Source organism: Sminthopsis crassicaudata, chromosome 5 (genome assembly GCF_048593235.1).
Source record: "Sminthopsis crassicaudata isolate SCR6 chromosome 5, ASM4859323v1, whole genome shotgun sequence".
NCBI lineage: Eukaryota > Metazoa > Chordata > Mammalia > Dasyuromorphia > Dasyuridae > Sminthopsis > Sminthopsis crassicaudata.
The window spans coordinates 195,310,055-195,331,138 of NC_133621.1; the positions used below are offsets into that span (position 1 = coordinate 195,310,055).

Consider the following 21,084-nt stretch of genomic DNA (forward strand, 5'->3'; position numbering starts at 1 on the left):
GGAATGATTAGACATGCTGTGATATGATTGCAATGGAATACTATTATATTATGAAAAGTGATGAATAAGATGGTTTCAGAAAACCTTGAAAGATTTACATCAATTGATGCAAAGTGAATAGTAGTATTGAACAATTATCAACTATGAAAGATTTAGCTATTTTGAGCAATATAATGATCCAAAACAATTCTGAAGGACTTATGAGGAAAAGGCTTTCCAACTCCAGAGAAAGAACTGATGAAGTCTGAATGCAGATCAAAGCACATTTTTAAAAACTTTTTTTCTTGTTATTTCCTCTATAACGTGACTAATATTTAAATGTGTTTTTCATGAATGCACATGTATAACCTATAACAAATTTCTTTTTTTTCCTCAATAATATTTCATTTTTCAATTATATATAAAGATAGCTTTCAACATTCATTTTTGTAAGATTTCAGTTCCAAATTGTTTCTCCCTTTGTCCCTTACCTCCTCCCTCCCCAAGACAGCAAGCAATCTGATATAGGTTGTAGATGTACAATCCTTTAAAAAATATTTCCATAATTGAAATGTTGTGGAAAAAAAATCAGACCAAAAGGGAAAAAATACGTGAAAAAAACAAAAAATGTGAAAATAGTATGTTTCAATCTGTACTCAGTTTCCATTGTTTTCTCTCTCTGAATGCAGATGGCATTTTCCATCCAAAGTCTATTGGAATTGTCTTGGATCACCACATTGCTAAGAAGAGCCAAGTCTATCATAGTTGAGCATTACATAATCTTGCTGTTACTAAATATAATGCTATAACAAATTTCTTGACTTTTCAATGAGAGGAGAATGGAGGAAGGGAAAGAGAGAGTTTGGAATTCAAAAAAAATTTAAATGAATGTAAAAATTATTCTTATATATAACTGGGTGAAAAAAGATAAAATGCCAAATGTGGATAAATCCTTATAGTCACTAAAGCTGGAAGAGACCTTGGAGATCAACTAGACAACAGCTTTATATTTACAAAATGATACCAGAAGGAATTGAAAAGTAAGGAGATGCCCATCCATTGGGGAATGTCTGAAAAAAGTTGTGGTATATGAAATGGAATATTATTGTTCTATAAAAATGATGGACAGACTGATGTTAGAAAGGCTTGGAAAGATTTACATAAACTGATGCTAAGCGAAACAAGCAGAAGTAGGAAAACATTTACACAGCAAGAGCAAGATTGTGTAATGATCAACTATGATACATTTGGTTCTTCTCAGCAGTTCAGTGATCCAAAGCAATCCCAATAAATTTTGGATGGGAAACACCATCTATATCCAGAAAGAAAACTATGGAGGCTGAATGTAAATCAACACATACTATGTTCACTTTTTTTTTCTTCTGTTTTTTTTTTTTTTCCCTCTCTTCGCTTTCCCTTTTTTTCCCCAATTTTTTTCCAATGTAATTCTCATGGAAAGATGTAAAAAATGGATGTACATGTATAACAAAAGTTATTTTACATGTAACTGTTAAAAAATGAGACCAGAACAGAAATGATTTGTTCAAGATCACACAAATAGGAAACCAAAGAACTAGATTTTGAAGTAAGGTCTTTTTGACATTTAATCCAGTGATCTTTCCATAATTCCTTTGGTATTTAAAGGTAGACCCTTACTTCTATTCATTAGGGCACTAATCTGAAGAGTGATCTGTGCAAGCAAAGAGAGTCTGTCAGCAAGAATGTCCATGTCCAAATCCATGAGAAATAGTCTAGTTCAGCAAATTAATTAGCAGTTGTCCTGATCATTCCTGCTACATAAAGAAATGTGGAAAGACTTAATAGAAAATAATGCAAATCAAAGAAAGGAGATCTCAAAGAACAGTAAATAAGTAGACTATCACCAGTATATCAAGCAATGAGAAACATTAAAAAGATAAAGAGATCAGCAGATTACAAAGAGAGTAAATGCCATAATTATTAAATTATTTTAAAAATTGTGAATAGTAGACAGCTTGATATAGCTGATGGACAGCCCTTCTTCAAGATGAGAAAACCTATTGTCAAATGTTGCCTCCAACATATACTGATTTATGATTCGAGGCAACTCATTTAACCTCTCACTATTTTTGCAGCTCTTCATGATTATAGGCTTCAGAGATGATGTGGACCTTCATTGTTAAAGTAACAATTTTGTTCCTTCCGATGTTGAGATTATTGCTAAATTTATGATGAAAAAATGTAAATGGGGTTTCAAAGTGCAAAGGGGGTCAACATCATCTTCCCTTGTATTCATATCCTCATCTTATACTTTTTCGCAATACCAGGCACATGATAAATATCTGATAGTAGTTTGGCGACTTGCCTGGACTCAGGATATATTGGGGGATGTTTTTGTTGTTACAGGGCATTGGCAATGCTTTTAGTATTGTAGCTACTAAGCATCTTAAGACAGTCCTCATTGTGCTTCAAGATCACAGCAAGATGCTCACCGATAAGAACGCATCCCCTGTCCTCAATCTCAAAAAAGTAATAATCTTAAAGGTTTCCTTATCTGTGTACCCCAGGCTTCCCATGGTTTTAAAATCTCCATACTATGGCTCCATAACTATGGCTTTCCTAATTTCTTGCAGCTACAAGATTCCACTTTTGGGTTTCCCACCTTCGGTACTTCTTTCACTTACCTTCCTCTTCTGGCACCACGAACTTCAGATTCTCCTTCCCTGCCCTCTGAGTAGATCCTCCCTAAAATAAGTTTTTTATTAGGCAATGGGAAAAAGCCATTTGATTTTTAGGTGAAAGTATTAGGGAATACAGTAGTGGGGGCAGGAGGGAGTAATGATGAGTTGAAAGTAACTTTGTCTTAACTCTTTCTTCAACAGGAACTGCAGCAGAATGAGTGGATGAAAATTTGCAACACTATCTACATTACTTATAGTAGAATTTTTCAAGACATCAAGTGCGATATGGGTGCCCATGCAGACTTCATCCTGTCTTTAATCATAGATCACTACAAAAATTGCATTATAGAAAAGGTGCAGCCCCATAGAACCCTAATTTTCCAGTATGACCTAGGCCAAGGCAAGGTGTACAAGGGCAGGACTCAATTACCTATAGTTACCCCATAATAATTTGCCCATTTCCCTTATGGCTTAGTGGCTGCCATTATATCCACAATTCTTTCCTGAGCATGAGAGAGCATAGAAGAGTGGAAAAAGTACTGGACTTGAAGTCAGGAAGACCCAAATTTAAATCCTATCTGATACTTGATGCTTAAGCAGCTATGGAACTCTAATTCCACTTAAATTCTTATACCTTAGTTTCTTTATATGTAAAGTGGGAATCACAATATTCATACTTGCTATCTCAAGGCTGCTTTGAAGAAAGAGCTGCTTAAAATCTTAAGGGGTTAAACAAAGGTAATCTATGAATATATGAAAGACATTAAGCAAGGTTTAATGGGGCATTTTGACTTAACTTCAGGGACTTCATTATGAGGATTGATAAGGTCCCAGATATTGTCAGTGGGGTAAAGGATAGGGATTTGGGATGGGCTAAAGGGTTCCCTGCCTTCTCTTCTCACCCAAATCTTGAGATATATGCATAACCTAGAACCCCAAGACCATCACTTCCCAGGAAGCACTCTGCAGGAATCTAATTCTGATGGTTGATATAGGATAAAGAACTGACACTGAATTACCTGAATTCTGTGGTCATGTTAACAAGCAACTTGGCAAATATGAATTTCCCAGACTTCCAATTCTCCTTCAAAGTAAAAATGGTGTACTTCATGATGGTGAGTCAGTCCTAACATGTTGGGGGGGGGCATGGACATTCTTAGGGTAAAAACTAGTCATCATGGAAAGTAATCACAGCTCGTAGGCTAGATCTAAGATATTGGGTATCTGAGCCTCCTATCCGTTTTGGTTTTTTAATTCCTAAGCCCTTAAGTCCTACGAAATAGGACACAGGAGCCTTTGCTACTGCTACGGTTTTCTCTTTGGAAAAGAATTTGTGTTATCTGTCCCCCTCCTCTATCTCTGGTATTGTGGAATTGACTGGTGAAGGATGCTTTCTGAAGTCTAGTCCTGGGAATTCTGGGAAAATTCTAGCCTTTGGGTACCCTGACTGCTCTTTCTTTGGGAACTGGAGTCTGAGGGGCAGAGTAATGATAGGGAAGAGAATAGAAGTGGGAGGGAAATAATGTGTATTGTCTTTATTCTTACTCCCTGGGGGAGTCACAGGAACTGGTAAAACAGGAGCCATCAGTCTTTATCTCCAATCCAATTCGACAGAAGGCTATGATGATTATCACAAATTTCAGGTAGTGTGATGGAAGATCCCCCCCATTCCCTCCAATGCTCCTTTGTTTCCTTCTTCCTTTCCAGTCTCTTTCACCTCTTTCAATAACCCAGTGCAAATATCCCCAGCCATCTGAGAAGATCCTACTCCCTTGGAGATAGTGTTGGCAAATAGTATGGATAGCTACCAGCTTGGAACCCTATCTTTGGTTCATTTATTGAGATTCTAATAAGTGAGAGGGAGAGAAGCTGGAAGCAATTTTTTGTCCTCACCTCAGTACTATGTCTACTACATATTCCTCTCTCAGACTCTGATACATTGATGGATCTGGGATGTCATGAACGTAGGCTTTACATCTCCTAGTATAGATTGCATGCCATACATCTTTCCATAAATATTCAGTAAAGAATCCAGTAGGTTGAAATATTAATATTTTAATATTTTGGGATGCTATTGTGCCACTTGGATTGCCTACCAATGTCCTGGACCTTATTTCAATGATTAATTGTGAAGGAGACTGTATATCACGAAAGTGTGGTTTACTATAGGATATTGTTTGCAAAAGCCTATTATCCCTTATATTTTCATAGAGGATGATATATATATATGTGTGTGTGTGTGTGATGTATATGTGTATTTATATATATGTGCACATATATACATTTATATATATATACACATATATAAATATTTACATTGTGTAATTTATTTACATTAAGATATTAAGATAAGAAAGTATCATATGAGTCAGTAATTGATGATACCTCCTTAATCATCTTTCTTTGATAGCAAAGATACCTATGCTTTTCACTCCTCCCACACTATCCTCTACACATCTTGAACAACTTTCTCCTCTTCATATATATTGAGAAAAGATCTCTCCATGGCCTCAAAATTGTGTCACCTCCAAAAAAGGACTTCCTCTCTATCTACTTGGCCTGATATCCCCTGGTTTTACCTTTTTAATTCTTTTGTTGTGTTTCTTCTTACTCGTGAGGCACAGTGGGACATAAGAAATCCAGAGTGGCTCAACAACTGGACTCTGAGTTGTCTTATTGCTCCTAGGGCACCTAGTCTTCTAGGATCCTGAGAATCTAGAGATTCTACCTTCTCTCTTCTCACTCAGATAGTGACAATTGACATGGGCTATGAGTTGGGAGCTGGGACAGATCTGTCCTTGCTGCTTGGAAGGATGTGACAATCTACTACTGTACAGTTAGCAGCTTTTCTTTTCCGAATCCCTGGGATTCGGAGTTGAAGCATTCCCCTATTCCTCTGACTGATTCTGGATCCCACTTCTGCCTCAGCCCTACCCTTCTCCCATTCTGCTTTCCCTTTCCACTCTGTCCTATGAAACACCATTCTATTGGTAATAAAAATGCCTTTTAAATTACACCTCTTTCTTTCATACCCTTTCCATCTTCTTATAATTAAGGAAATCTGTACAATTTGTACATCACAGATTTGCAGTTTCATATTTCAACCTGTCCTCTCCTCTGCTCAAGCTTTAAGGAAGAAATAGTAATAGTCATAATAAAATAACTAACATTTATAATAGCACTCAGTTCCTGATGCAGTGCTAAGCTAATAGTAGATACTATTATCATCCCCATTTTATAGATGGGTTAATTAACTTACCCAGGTTTACACAGCTAATGTTTTTGAGACTAGATTTTAACTCGTTTCTTCCTGATCCCAGGCCCAACTCTATCCGTTATAGCATTCAATAAATGGTCCTCATTGCCAAGACCAAAGCCTCTGCTTTTATTCTTTTTTTAAAAATTTTATAATTATAATTTTTTTTGACAGTACATATGCATGAGTAATTTTTTTTTACCTTATCCCTTGTATTCATTTTTCCAAATTTTCCCCTCCCTAGACTCCCTCCCCTAGATGACAGGCAATCCCATACATATTAAATGTGTCACAGTCTCCATTTAATGGGAGAGTTCATCCCATTCACATTTACAGTTAAAATTACTAATTCTGTTTTTCCTGCCATCTTATTATCCCCTGATTATGCTTTTTGCCCCCTTGTCCCCCCTGAACCCCTTCCCCAGTATGGAATTTATGGACCCCACTTGTGATGCGCAGCCCTCCCTTTTTAGTATCCCTCCCCCCATCCTTTTAAGTCCCTTCCCCTTTCTTGTACCCTTCCCTTATTCCTCTTTTCTTTTTCCTTTTTCCTCTCCCCCCTTATAATGAGGTGAGGGAGAATTCTCTGAAAAACAAATATGTCAATTATATACTTTTTGAGCCTATTCTGATGAGAGTAAGATTCACACAATGTTTCTCCCCCTCTCTAAATTTCCTCAGATGTGGTAAATTTTCTATGCCTCTTCCTGGGATGCAGTATCCCTCTTTTTATCTCTCCTTTCCCTTTTTCTGATACTATCTCCTTCCCTTTTTTATGTTATATCAGTAAAATCAAATTATCCATGTGGACTTTCTGTATACACAACAGAGATACAGTTCTCAAGAGTTCTTTTTACCTTTTTCTGCTTCTCTTCAGTCTTGTGAATGTAGATCAAATTTTTTTTTAAGTCTGGTTTTTTTCTTAGAAACAAATGGAATTCCTCTGTTTCATTAAATGTCCATCTTCTTCCATGGAAGAAAATGCTAAACTTAGCTGGGTAGTTTATTCTTGGTTGCAATCCTTGTTCTTTTGCCTTTTGGAATATCAGGTTCCAGTCCCTTTGATCCTTTAATGTGGAGGCAGCCAGATCTTGAGTGACCCTTATTGTGGCACCTTGATATTTGAATTGTTTTTTTCCTAGCTGCCTGCAATATTTTTCCCTTAGTTTGGTAGTTTTGCAGCTTAGCCACAATGTTCCGTGGAGTACCTTTTTTAGGTTCTTTTTCAGAAGGTGTTCGATGAATTCTTTCAACGTCTATTTTCCCTTCTGTTTCTATTATCTCTGGACAGTTCTCTTTGATGATTTCCTGTAAAATAGAATCTAGGCTCTTTTTTTGATCATAATTTTCGGGAAGTCCAATGATCTTCAGATTATTTCTCCTAGATCTATTTTCCAGGTCTATAGATTTTCCCAGTAAGTATTTGAAGTTATTCTCCAGCTTTTCATTTTTTTTTTTGTTTTGTTTGACTGATTCTTAGTTTCTTAATGAATTATTCATTTCTATTTGTTCAGTCCTGATTTTTAATGAGTTATTTTCTTCATTCACATTTTTTAGTTCTTTTTGTATATGCCCAATGGAGTTTTTAAATGAATTATTTTGCTCTGTTGAATTTTTTTCCATTTCACTAATTTTTTTTTTTAGTGAGTTATTTTCTTTTTCCAAATCACAAATTCTACTTTCTTGGGAATTTTTTATCTTTTCCAATTCAGAAATCCTACTTTCCTGTGATTTTTAAACCTTTTCCAATTCACAAATTTTGTTTCCCTGCACCTCCGGTGAATTCTTTATTTTTTCCAACTCAAATTTCAGGACATTGTTATTCTCTATTATAGCTTCTCTTTCCTTTCCCCATTTTTCTTCAAACTCTCTTAACTTTTTAATAGTCTCTTCTAGGAGAGAGTTATGTGATGGGGGGCAGGTATCATTCTCCTTTAGGGTGTTATGTGGAGACTGTCTGATATTAGTTTCCTCGGGGTTGGATACCCGCTCTTTCTCTGTATAGAAGGTGTCAATCGTTCTCTTCAGCTTCTTACTCATTGTTAAAATTCTGTGAGGGTCTGCCCTTGGGTAGGAAATTTATCAGCTTTCTCCCAGACTGGGGATAGGATGCAGCAATCCTGTGACTGGGCTAAGAGAGAGAGTTCTGTTAGAGAGTACCCCTCCCCCCCACAAATGACTCAAAGGTGGTTAGCACGCTGCGGGGAGGAGTGCCCAGTGAAGGACTCTGCCACAGTGAAGGCCACAGCCTAGGGACTGCCCTGAGGTTTGAGGCTGAACAGTGAAAGCCTCACAAACCCCAACCAAAGCCTCTCGTGGGGCCGTGGATATTAGCAGCTGACACAAAAAGCCCCTGTGCTCAAACTGGAAGTTTCTGCCCAGAAACCATGGTCCCTGCTTTGAAGGTTCCATTGCTCTCGGAGTCCTGATGCTGTTGGAATTTTGCTTCTGCTAGAATTCCACTGCCTCAGGCTGACCCCCGCACTATGTGGATTAGAGGCTGCCCCAGGTTGTGTCTCCCGCTGTTCAGGTTTTTAACTGCTCCAAGGAGAAGCCCTGGACAGCAGAAGGGCAGCTCTGCCATGCCAAGATCTGTATAGGTCACTTCTGGATTGGGGTGGTTCTAGGATCAGGCTTTACATTTTAAAGTGGCTTGATTTCTCTTCTGAACTGCTGTTTTATAAGCACAGTAGAGCTATCAGCCTGTGTCAGATTCTCTATCTCAGTAGCTTCTCTGATCCCAGAGTTCTCCCCAGCCCTATCAGCGCAGTGTGCTAGCCCCTAGTCCAACCCTGTCTGTGCTGGCCTCTTTTTTTTTTTTCCTCCCCTTGGAACCGACCTTTTCTGTTGGATTTTTTGTCCTTATTCTACCTTACCTGTATATATATATATATATATATATATATATATATATATATATATATATATATATATATATATATATATATATATATATATATATATATATATATATATGATATTCCCCTCCATGCCCCTCGTCCCCTTCCCACCATCTCTACCTCCAAGCAAGGTTCTCGAGAGAGGAAAAGTGCCTGTGCTCCTTCAATAGGGAAGAGACACTTGAACATCTAGTTGTTTTCTGGCTTGAGAGGGGGTGTGTGTGTGTGTGTGTGTGTGTGTGTGTGTGTGTGTGTGTGTGTGACAGACAGAAACAGAGACAGGCAGAGAGATAAACAGAGACAGAGAGAGAAATAGAGAGACAGAGACACAGAGAGATAGAGACACAGAAACAGATACACAGAGACAGACACAAAGAGATAGAGACAGATAGGCAGAGAGAGACACACAGAGAGATAGAAAGAGACAGAGAGAGAAAGAAAGAGGTGGTGTCAGATCTAAGAACCAAGGCCAGCTTTCTATTTATTATTTTAAGTTGCCTCTGGAGCACTTAGTTAGCAAAATAATATGTCAAAATACTAGGTGGTGTTCTTCCTCCATTTGGTGGTTGTACTCCAAGTGCTTTCCCTATTTCCCTAGATGGATTTGCCTTAAAAAGTTAGTTTGGGGTAGATTTTGTGGGTTTTGCCCTGGGGGCCAAAATGGTGGGTCACAGCTCTATTAATGGTAATTTGTAGGCAATTTAATCACTTCATGGTATTTAACAATTCTTGCTCCCTTTTCTGTCCCTATGGAAGGGAAAGAAAGATGAACAAACCTGAAGCCCATTTTGTGTTTTTGTCTATTTCATGGGTTATTATGGTTAAAAAAAAAATCATTACTTGGTGGCCCACCTGCTGGTGAAGAAAACTGTTCCTGAAGAAAACCTTCAAGGAAATGGCTGTCAGGGATATATATACTCCTTTTTGCTTTCCTTAGCAGTAATCTCATTTTTTAATTTTTATTTTTTATTAATTATAGTTTTTATTTACCAGATATATGCATGGGTAATTTTACAACATTGATAATTGCAAAACCTATTGTTCTAATTTTTCCCCTCCCCCCCCAGGTGGCAGGTTGACCAATACATGTTCAATATGTTAGAGTATAAATTAAATACAATATATGTATACTTGTCCATATAGTTATTTTGCTGTACAAAAAGAATCGGACTTTGAAACAGTGTACAATTAGCCTGTTAAGGAAATCAAAAATACAGGCAGACAAAAATAAAGGGACTGGGAATTCGATGTAGTGGTTCATAGTCATCTCCCAGAGCTCTTTTGCTGGGTGTAGCTGGTTTAGTTCATTACCCTTAACGGTAATCTCAAGGCAACAGAAAAAAAAAATAGCTTCTCTCCATTGTGTAGGGATACAATGTCTCATCCCTTCCTTCCACTTTCTTTTTGTATCTCCCTTCCCCTTAGTCCTTTTTGTCCCATCTTTGGCTCATTCATCACCTATTCCTTATGTCCTCTTGTCCCCTGTCAGTGATTCTGAACATGTATCTTCTTTCCTCTAGGAAGCTGAAGCCTCCCTTGCAAGTAGAAGAAAAGAAGGAACTGCTCAAAGTTTGTTTTAAATACGTTGTTGGCCTGCCTCCCTTAGAGGTCATGCAGAGAGATTTGTCACCCAAGGAGTCCCAGGCCACAGCGGTAATGGGCTCTTCCTTGGATAACTTTAAGGTGGGGGTAGTTAGTTATCAGGAGCAAATAAGAATGTCTGCAGACTCCTGTGAGAGTCACCCTAGATATGACAAAGGGGGACAAACAGATGTGGGTGAGCCCCCTTCAGCTTAGAATCTCAATAGTTTGGACAGATTTGAAAGGGAATTATGAAGAGTGCAAACTTTCTGCCATTGTTAAACCCTGGAACAAGACTCTAAATTAGAATAAGGGACCCAAGACTGTGTCTTTATTGTTATTATTAATATTTTTATTAATGCTGTTAATAGTAGTAGTAATAATAGCAACCATTAGTGATATACCAACTAGTGTTTATTTAGAGGGAGTTAGATGGAGCAATAGATAGTGTAAGGGCCCTTTAAATGGGCGGACACAGTGCATCGGGAGATTGAGGCCCAGAAGTAATTTCTGTAGATATTAGGACTGCCCTTGGGCGGGATCCTGGCCATATTGAGATAGTTTTGTAATGGGTGACTCTCTCGCTGATTGGCTGTGTGTGTGACCTCACAGGCCCTATGTAAGCCCACTGCAGGCAGCAACCGCCCTCTTTAACCTCGTGCTCTTGATCCTGGCTCCCCAGCCTGGGTGGCCAAGCCAAGATGGGTAGCCAAAAGAGGTAAGGGTTTTGGTAGTGAACACGTGGGTCTTCTGACCAGGTGTTCACCCGGGAACCAACAAGTCAGGGCATCAGTCAGGGCATTATGTGAGTAGGTATAATAAAGGCTTTTAAGATTACACGGGGTTGTTCTTGAGTGCGCTACCGGTTATTAAGCTATAGATTCAAGAGATTGTGGCCAGAGACCTTAGAAGGCCTCAGAGGAGGCGAGCCGGGTAGAGTTGACACTGCAAAGGTCAGTGGTCAAAGGTGCTCTGGTGGGTCTAGGACAGAATAGTAATTGTAACTGCCAGGAGAGCACGTTACAAGATAGAGTGCTGGGTCTGGAGGAAAACTAATCCTCGTGGGTTCAATCTGAGCTCAGATACTTCTGAGACCATGAAGAGCTGGATATGACTGAGAATGACTGAGTACACTGGTACATTTTCGTGGCCCTTTAGAATTTGTGAAGAGCAATTACAAACATGATCTCATTGGATCCTCACAACCACCCTAGGAGGTGGGTGCTATTATTATCCTCATTTTACAGATGAAGAAACAGAAGTAAAGTGGCCTGCCAAGGTCATACATTGATTAAGTCACCTGCCCAAGGTCACATATTGGTTAAGGGACCTGCCAAGGTCATACATTGATTAAGGGACTTGCCCAAGGTCATACATTGGTTAAGTGACTTGACCAGGATCACACAGCCAGTGTGTGTCAGAGAAGGGACTTGAATCTATTGGGGATGTGCAGGCTTTTGATGAGACAAGGCGCGGGTGAAGTAAAAGAATTTACTAAATTATAAGTAAAAGTAGAAGTTTAAGTTTATTATAAATCATCAAGAGATCTCAAATGGAGCAGAACTCTGTGATGGAATTAGAGTTCGGTCTGTTCTGCCCATCTGCCCATTCTTCCCACCCTCGTAGATATGATTTGAGACAATACAGAGCTATTGGGTTTGAATAGGCTTCAGTAAGGCTATAGAAAGTTTGATTAGTGATAGTTCAAATTGTGTAGAACTTAAGTGGAGGTACTTAAGGTGAATTCAGTTCTATTGATAGTTAAGTAGGGGTACTTAGCTTTAGTTCATCTCTATAGAAAACTTGGGCGGTGTCAGCTGAACTATAGAAAGGTAAATTAGTGCTACTTAACAGAGGTGGGGTTGGGCTGACTTCTTAGGTCACAATAACGTGGGAAGTTATTTTGGGGGGGGTCTCCAGCCTCAGTTTCCCTTGTCAGATTCCCATCAAATCCAGTCTTGACACCAAGCTATCCATGGTACCACCTTGAGACATTCATGATGGGTACAGTTGTTGTTTAGTAGATTATTCTTTTCCAGCTCTTCATGACCCCATTTGGGGTTTTCTTAGCAGAGAGAGTGGTTCTCCAGCTCATTTTATAGATAAGGAAACCGAGTCAAACAGGGTGAAGTGACTGGTCCAGGGTCATCATCAGTAAGGGTCTGAAGTTACATTTGAACTTGGGTATTCCTGACTCTGGGATTGGTGTTCTAATCCATTGCACCAAAGGGAAGAGGAGATATAAATTATAAGGCACAGACTTAGCTAGGTGGGCTTTCTCAAAAAAGATATTCCGGTGATTTTGAGGGAGGGGATTGATTGACTCTTTCTTGAAAAATCTTCCTCCTCTCTTCATGTCTAGAATTTATTCAGGGACACATTGCAGGCTCTGCGGAAGATGCTGGAGGGGTTGGTCATGGAAATGCCAAATTGGGTCCAGAACTACTTGGAGGTCAGTGAGAAAAACCTGGTAGTTTTCTGTTACATGCTTTAATGACTCCCCACTTACTATATGAACTCAGCCAGGCTTGTGGTCCTTCACAATCTGATTCATTTATAAAATTCATATCTATACTTATTTATATATTCATATTTCTTCATACACTCTATGTTTCAAGGAAAATGGGTTACTTGCTATGTCCTACTTTTACCCTGCCCTATCCTACCTCTGGGCATCCATACAATCTGTTCCCCATTCCTGGGATATTTTCCTCACTTTTGCCTGCTGAAATTCTCCTTCCCTGGTCTCTTGAACAATTGCCACTCCTCTTGTGAAGTCGTTTCTAGTTGAAGAAAAATGTCTCCTTCATATTTCTTTTAAGCCTTTCCCCCCTATCTTTCCTTTGCCCTCACCCCATTCTACCTTGTATGCTTATTTGTGTGTATATAACATATAACTATATTACATAGGAATCTTTAAGGGCAGGGATTGTTTGATTTAAAAAAAAAATTAATCCTTATATCCTTGCATAGTGTCTTATACTTAACATGCATTTGATAAATATTTGTTGATTTGATAGAAACTAGAGCAGGACCAGAGATTCTACCAAGAAAGTAGAGAGAGGATGAAGAGAATATAGAACCTAAAGAATGGCCTTTAGAAGTATAGGACATAGAATCAAATCCCACCTCTGTAATTAGGGAAATCCCTTCACTCTGTGAACCTGTTTCTTCATCTGTAAAATGAGGGTAAATCCTCTCTAAAGTTCTTTGCAGTTCTAGCTAGTACGCGGCTGCATAAAAAGAAAAATGACTCCTTCTCCAAAACCCTTTCCCTCTCCTTCTCCATCTTCATTCCCAAACTTCTTTTCTCTTCCACTGTGTTTAAAATAAGGAATTTTTGCTAGGAGGCATGATGGACTACAGGGACATGGTGGCTCCCAGATAAGGCTGACTCTGAGTACAGTTCTGAAGCCAGCCATGTTTTCTTTTTGTGTTTTATGTTCTCCCACCAATATTTTCAGTGCCACTACTCCCCTTGATCCTCTTTTCTTTTTGCTCATTTTTCTCTCTTTTCTATCTCCTTTTTTAATTTCTTTCTTCCTCGTGTCATTGTATTAAATTCTGCTTTCAAGAATGAATACAGTCAATTCATTTACAATTCATTGATGTGCCTGACAAGTTGTAAAGGGGGATAAATGGGGGAATGACAACTGGGAAAGAGAGTGGGGGGATATATCAAAACTTTGTCAGAGAAGATGGATCACTGAGCCAAGAAGAGATAACTACTTCCAGAGGTACCTGAATCTCTTATTGTAGAATTTTAGAAACTTTTGTATCCAGTAAGACCCTTCAAATCATACCACGTGTCTGTGTAAAGTCAGTTCTATACCATAGAGTGATGTCCATACATTTTTCAGAAGCCAGTGTGGGGGCTTTTTCCTCCTGGGAGATGTAGCTGAGTGGGATCTTCTTTCCCCTTCTTCTTCTCGTCAGTTTTTGGACACATGGCTTAATTCCCATAAGGACCATGAGAGGGAGCGAGCCCTCTGGTGTGGTGTTCGAATTCTCAGTTTCACTGCCAAGAAGCACAATTTTTATGTAAGTATAACCATTGTGAAAGACAGTCTAGGGCAAGCAGATCAGGAATCTCCAAGACACAAGCAAGGGAGAAGGGATCCAATTCATTCTTCCTCCCCACTCATACTTACCTATCTAGCCCCTCAGCAAACACACAAGAGGAGCATTTCTATAAGGTTTTAAGGTTTGCAAAATTCCTACCCTACTCCAACTTTGTAAGGAAGGGAGTGCAAATGTTACTGTCTCATTTAAAGAAAAGAAAATGGGTCTCAGAGAAGTTAGAAATTATTTTCCCCAAGGCCATACATGTAAATGTCTGGATCCTGACTTCCAAAACCAAAATACTTTCCAATACATTAGGATGCTTCTCTAAAGTCTTTCCCACCTAGGTCTTGTATATCCTCTTTGTTCTTCCTTTCCCTGATTCTTTTGCTCTTTATTCTTTCCTCAGCCTCTCTGTTATGTCTTCATGTCTCACCTTTGCTCCTGATGAGCATTTTTCCATTCATGTGCCCAGGGACAGGCAGTCCTACCAGTTTTTGCTTCCATTAACTTCACCAAACACCATAATCCCTCTCTTTGCTCTTACTTTCCCTAGGGTGACCCATGAGCTGCCTTTCTTCCTTCACATTAACCTATGAAGTAACATGTTATAAGAGAATAGCAGGGGGAAAAAGGAATAGTGAGTGTATCCTTTTCCCTCCTCCTCCTCTTCTCTTCTGAGGTCGACATTGAATTTCCCCGGCTTGGACAACTGGTGAAGCTTCTGGCTATACTTTGCCAGGACCATGTGGACAACATCAGCTTCCTGGCTTCACAGGCAGTTTACAGCCTTTACTGCATCATGCTGCACAAGAAGAGTATGGAAAGCTAACTGTCCTGTCCCTTTTCCCACTCCCTTCCCTCAAGCTCAACTATTGTCCTTGTTCTTCACTTCCCCGGGTGGGATCCAGGCACATTCTATGATCTTTAGCTACTTAGAAGGGACATCAGATCTCTTCTCTGGAAATGCATGACCTAACACCTTGATTTATCCATTCCTTAACCTGTTATTTTATACTCCTGAATTTTGCCTTCAAGATAACTGTGATATCTCCCTTAGGAGTTCTTATGATCTTAACCTCCATTGCTACTTATCTCCTTTTCTGTCCCTCTATTCCAGCTTGATTTGTCTAAGGAAGCTCAGCAGTTAGTGTGTTTAAGGGGTTGGGGATGGGATACATCTGGAAAACTCCTATAGTACCTGGTGGGAAGGAAAGGGTACTTACTCCAGGAGTTGGAGGAGTGGGAAGGTGAAACTTGTATTCTAGAATTGGATCAGGAAAAGAAAGGGATATGGGAAGAACTTCCCAATAAAGAAGGTGTCTACAGTGCCTGTGTGTTCCACAATGATACCTCTGAGATTGCCAAGGTAAGCCAGCAAAATCAAGTAATCTCTCCCTTTTCCCCCCACACAGACTCTGACCTTGAGAGGGGAGGTAGGAAGAAATCTAAAGCATAATGCAGGGACATGACTGTATCCCTAATCTCATATAATCCTGTAGATACCCCTAAATGGGTCTTGCCTCTTTCAGCATCTTTGGCTCTGTATTTGTAGGTGTGAAGTGGAGAGACAAGGCATTGAAATTTATGCTCGATACACTCTTCCTCTTATAAAATGTGATTCATACTCTAACAACTTCACAAGGTTGTAGCTAGAAAAGTGCTTCATAAGTCACAATGTACTAAAGAAGTATTCAGTAAGCAATGATTTTTTGGACAAAATTTAGAATACAGAGAGTTCAGCTAAAGGAAGTAGAAAGAGTAGATACCAAGCATTGGACTTGGCTTAGGTCTTACTTTTCTGTTTTTTAGCTGAGTGTTCTTGGGCAAATTGCTTCATTTTTATGAACTTGTTTTCCCATTTTGAAAATGAGATTAGGTGATTTCTAATGTCCCTTGTGATTTTTAATTCAATGATGCTCCAATGGTTATCAAGCTTCCAAGCCTAGTTCTAATCTTTGGGAATATTGTAACTAAATAAGTCGGGTCTTAGGCACAAGAGTCTCTCCAGTGCTAGCTCACTCAACTTTAATTAATTTATTTTAGATTGGACTTGTGACTTATAAATAGGGAACTCCTGATATGGGTACTACTTCTATCGATACATCTTGGAATATTATATTAGTTTTATATATATATATATATATATATATATACATATATATATATATATGTAGTATCTATAATTTCATTACATACTATATTATGTTCTTAGAGGGTTACTTTGAGCACTAAGTTATTAAAGACTTGCCCATGGTCATACAATTAGTGTTAGAGGCAGGTCTTTCTGGTTTTAAAACCAGGCCCATATTCATTTTGCCATGTTGTCCCTCTAGTTTCATTTCTTCCTTCTCACTCTACAGATATCTTTATTAGATGCCTGATAATGAATTCTATCCAGACAATTGTATAAGCCCTTTTCCTTCATTTATGGTAAACTATCACCTGCAACATTACCATAGTTTTTGGCTCCAACTTAGCTTTCCCAGCCCTCTACTATAGTATTAGCTGTGTGGTGATGGAGTAATTTTAGATATCATCTACTTCCAACTTACCCATTTTACAGCTGGGGAAATTGATGTCCAGATCGGTGGAGATCTGTCCAAAGTCACTCAGTCTTCTGATCATAAATCTAGTGTCTCTTCTTTTTCCTTGTACTACAGCACACCCTCTCCCATCTTGCTCTCCAATTTTTGTTTTAATTTAAACATGGCTGCCATCCATAACAAAAACAAATTTCAATAAACAAATAAAAATGATCCTCTAACTTACTTTCATGAGCTTTGTCATTTTCCCTTCTTCTTAGCCCCTTCTGGCAGGATTTCATCCTGAGTTGTGGGTAGGCAGCCCTACTTTGGAAGTAGACCTATCTGGGGAAAATTTAAATCAGCAAATCTGATAAGAACCCCTTCCCTAATCTCCCCCCTCCAAGATAAGGAGCATAAGATTAGTGTCCTTGGATAAGTAGAGTATCTCCTGCCTTTGTCCACTCCATTACAGGCTTTTGCAGAATACTTCACCCCTAAACAAGTCACCAACCTGGTAATGACTGCCATGGAGGGCTTAATTGACAGCAGGGCCAAGATCTCCCTGGCTTCAGGGCAGCTCATGAACTCTACCATGGAGGAGAGAGGGAAGGATGTATTGAAGGTAGTATTGAGAACTGTCGTGTTGAGTTTGAGTTCTGCTTGGCATCTGCTTTACTAGTTGGCAGTCCTTTACCTTGGGGAAGCTGGAAGGGTATGGGGTTCTTATAGGCTCTGGATGTCAGACCGGACCCTAGAAACTTAAGGGGTCCCTTGGTAACTATGGGATAGCTGGGTTCCAGGGTGGTCTTGGTGCTGAGAATCATTCTGAGAGCCCCTCAAGGGATCTAGATTGAAACAGAAAAGGGATGAAGAGGTTCTAGATTGCGAGGGAGGGAGGGAATAATTAGGTTTCTCTGCCTTCTTTTTCACTTTCCAGGTTGATCAAATTGTGGATGGCATCTATGATAGACTCAGATCCGAGCTGGAACCAGCCACAAGGAGAGAGACGCTGCAAGCCATGTGTTCCCTAGCAGGCAACAACGCCCAAAATGTAATGACCCTGTTGCTGAAGCGGCCACTTCCTTGGGAAAGGTAACTTACACCTCAACATTCCCCCCCTAACTACAGTGGATATCACAGGACCTTGGAGGAAATTTAATCTAACCCCCTCATTTAAGGATTTTAAATGGTTTAAAGAGGGTTTAAATGGCTTGGCAGAGATCAAATATACTTATTACTTATTGTGTGTCTACTTGTATGGGGCACTGGACTAGGGGAAGGCAAAAACCTAGTCCTTGCCACTAAGAACTTTTTATTCAACCTTACCCCAGCATACTTTCCTTTAAGCAAATACAGTGATCCTCCTAATCTCTTATCCCCTGGGCTTTGTACCTTCAGTCCCATTCTTTTAAAATAACAGCAACAATATGCATTTAGATTGTATTTTACATATTGATAGCTTTTGAAGTAGATAGTACTAATAGAATCTTTTGTAAATGAGGTATCTGGGATTCAGTAATTTGCCATGGTCACACAGTGAATATCAGAGGAAGGATATAACCTAGGTTTTCTACTTAGAGAACTTAAAAAAAAAAAAAAAAACTATACTATACTATGTATTTTTAATATGATAGGTAGGATGGGGGTGGTGCTGGCCAGAATACAGCATAAGAGCAAAGAGCAGACACATGACAAGTCATTGTCCCTAACATTAACCAATAAAAGCCAGTTAGACTACTCCATATGAGCATTAAATCAATTCTTTTGATTATCTTTGTCTGATACCAACTGTACTAATGTGTAGTCCCAGACCCCAACATTTCATTGTTTGTCTCCCTATATAATGCTGCCTTGGATTTTCTCCCTTTCTTTTCTTAGAGTCTCCCTTGACCATTTGTCTCCAAGAATCAGGGTCCCCTGTCTGCTCCCTCCCCTCATCAGGGCTCCTCCTCATGGGTCTGGGGCTGGATCAGGGAACATAGCCACCACATTGTACAACTTGTGCATCATTGGATTCTGCAGAATCAATATGGAACTATGGAGAGTGTTTGGCACCCGGAGGAAGACCACAATCAATGTCCTGCAATTGCTCATATCTATCTTGGAAGAACGGCACCCTAAGCAGGAGATGTCATTCCGTCCTGTGGCTGTTAGTTGAAGGGATAAAGGCTGAATATATATGAGGGTGGGAAATAATCATTCTAGAGAGCTGGTTTCTGTGTGTCAAGAGAAGGGAGAAGAACTAGGAACAGCAGCCAGGAGTCAGGAAAGAGGGAAAAAACCCAGGGAAAGCGAGAGTGATATTAGGATTTCATCAGCTAAAGAAGAGATGATAGTGATCTTATGAATACAGTCTACTTCCAGTGTTTTTAATCTTTTACAAGGGTCCTCACTGTGTCCTCAGAATGTCCCAATAAGGTATAATCAGTCTTATTTTGCAGATGGGCACACTGAGGCCCAAAGAAGCTTGGTAATAGGTCCAAAATCATAAATCAAGTTAATGGAAGAGCAGGTGACTAATATCTAGGTTTCCTGAGTCCATGACTGATTAAGGTATAACACAGAGGGAAGAGATGATGGTGACTAGGAAATGGAATTAAGGAAAGCTTTCCAAAGCCATTTATTTTCCCATTCACTTTGGGCAAATCACATTTTAGACCAGATAGTAGAAAAGAAAGCAGGATGAATGTATTTCCTTCTCTTTTTTCCATTCCAGGAAATAGGTAGTGGATCAGTCAGTCATCTTTAAGCTGAGTTAGGAGGAGGATCATATTTTGTCAATGGGCAAAGTAATGGGAAGAAATGGGAATCTCTTTTTCTAAATGGAAGGGGATGAAGCTTTTTCTAGCTGAACACAAGCTTGGCTGATTCTCTTTCTCCCTAAGCAATCCCATCATCCAAACTCCAATTGTCTCACCCCAGGTGACCTGTGCCCTATGTGAGATGCTCTCGGGGACAACATGCAAGTTGGCTTTGTTGGAGCTCTACCCTCGGCTGCTGCTGGCTGTCCTAAATCATGTGTATTGGGTAATTGAGCAAAATGTCCCCCAGAACATGGTGGTGTACCGTAGGGAGGACATGTCGGGCACCAAGAGCAAGGCCTTCGACCCTGTCAGGTAGGCTGGTCTTTGGAGCAGGTGTACTGATAGAAAGCTAGTTTCAGAACTGTGAAAATCTGGATTCAATTCAAACTGACACAAATTACTTAACCTCTCTATACTCCAGCCAATTCTCTAGGATGACAATTGCAGAAAAAGGGGCAACTTACACTGCAGAAGTACTAAAAGGTTCCCAAACCAATGGAATTACAAGTTCAATCTTTGTTCCTATTCCTATGATCCCAGGCACTGCGAGATCATTTGGGTGTGGGGAGAACTATCTTGAAGTCAGAGTTAGGGAGATAAGAGCTTTTTGAGTCTTTTAGGATTGAAAACAGAAGAAAAAGTCAGAAAGATGAGTTCAAATCCAACCTCAGACACTTACTAGTTATGTGACTTGGGAAGTCACTTAATCCTGTTTGCCTCAGTTTCCTCAACTATAAAATGGGAATAATAACATTGCCCAAGGTTGTTGTAAGGATAAAATAATATTTGCAAAGTTCTTAGGACAGGAATATTAATAAAAATAGTAGCTAGTATCTATATAGCACCTACTATGTATAGGTGCTATAAATATAAACTAAATAAACAGAAATGGTAACCAGTGTGGGCCAGAATATTCCTAAAGAGATCTATTCTAGCCAATATTAGGGGCATGATGGCCTCCCAATGTTTTTCTGTGTGTAGAATGCCAATTTAGATTCTAAGAAAATGGGGAAAATAAAAGTTCAATTTACAACCAGGAGGAGGAATGTCATTGTTAGTTATAATAATTCTAAGGAGCAAATACATTCTTATACATGTGATAAAAAGGTTTGTAGCAATAAAACACAATACAGATATAAAAGGGAGATTGAATAAGAGAGATCGAATGATCAAAGGAGTTAACACATAGAGAAGATGGGATCAAAGTTACACATAGAGAGATTGGCCTTGATGAGAAGGAGTACTTCCTCTGTGAGTGACAAGGACAAAGGAGAACATGGGGGCTGATGTGGACTAGAGGGAAAGAAGGAACGG

General features: G+C 39.3%; 1 protein-coding gene across 4 annotated transcripts in view; it reads left to right on the plus strand.

The window, feature by feature from the left end:
• The window catches only part of LOC141543689 (maestro heat-like repeat-containing protein family member 1), an 82,376-nt gene that overhangs the window by 44,247 nt on the left and 17,045 nt on the right, over window positions 1-21,084 (plus strand). For 3 of the 4 annotated variants that reach the window (XM_074269295.1, XM_074269298.1, XM_074269296.1), the window contains exons 20-32: window positions 2,365-2,487; window positions 2,841-2,993; window positions 3,635-3,754; window positions 4,203-4,282; window positions 10,316-10,448; window positions 12,739-12,828; window positions 14,313-14,417; window positions 15,121-15,256; window positions 15,707-15,807; window positions 17,439-17,588; window positions 17,904-18,058; window positions 18,989-19,115; window positions 19,889-20,082. In XM_074269295.1, coding sequence (XP_074125396.1) covers window positions 2,365-2,487; window positions 2,841-2,993; window positions 3,635-3,754; window positions 4,203-4,282; window positions 10,316-10,448; window positions 12,739-12,828; window positions 14,313-14,417; window positions 15,121-15,256; window positions 15,707-15,807; window positions 17,439-17,588; window positions 17,904-18,058; window positions 18,989-19,115; window positions 19,889-20,082 — 1,667 coding nt within the window. The remainder of the gene's footprint in view (window positions 1-2,364; window positions 2,488-2,840; window positions 2,994-3,634; window positions 3,755-4,202; window positions 4,283-10,315; window positions 10,449-12,738; window positions 12,829-14,312; window positions 14,418-15,120; window positions 15,257-15,706; window positions 15,808-17,438; window positions 17,589-17,903; window positions 18,059-18,988; window positions 19,116-19,888; window positions 20,083-21,084) is intronic. The other variant, XM_074269297.1, reaches the window with a different exon arrangement.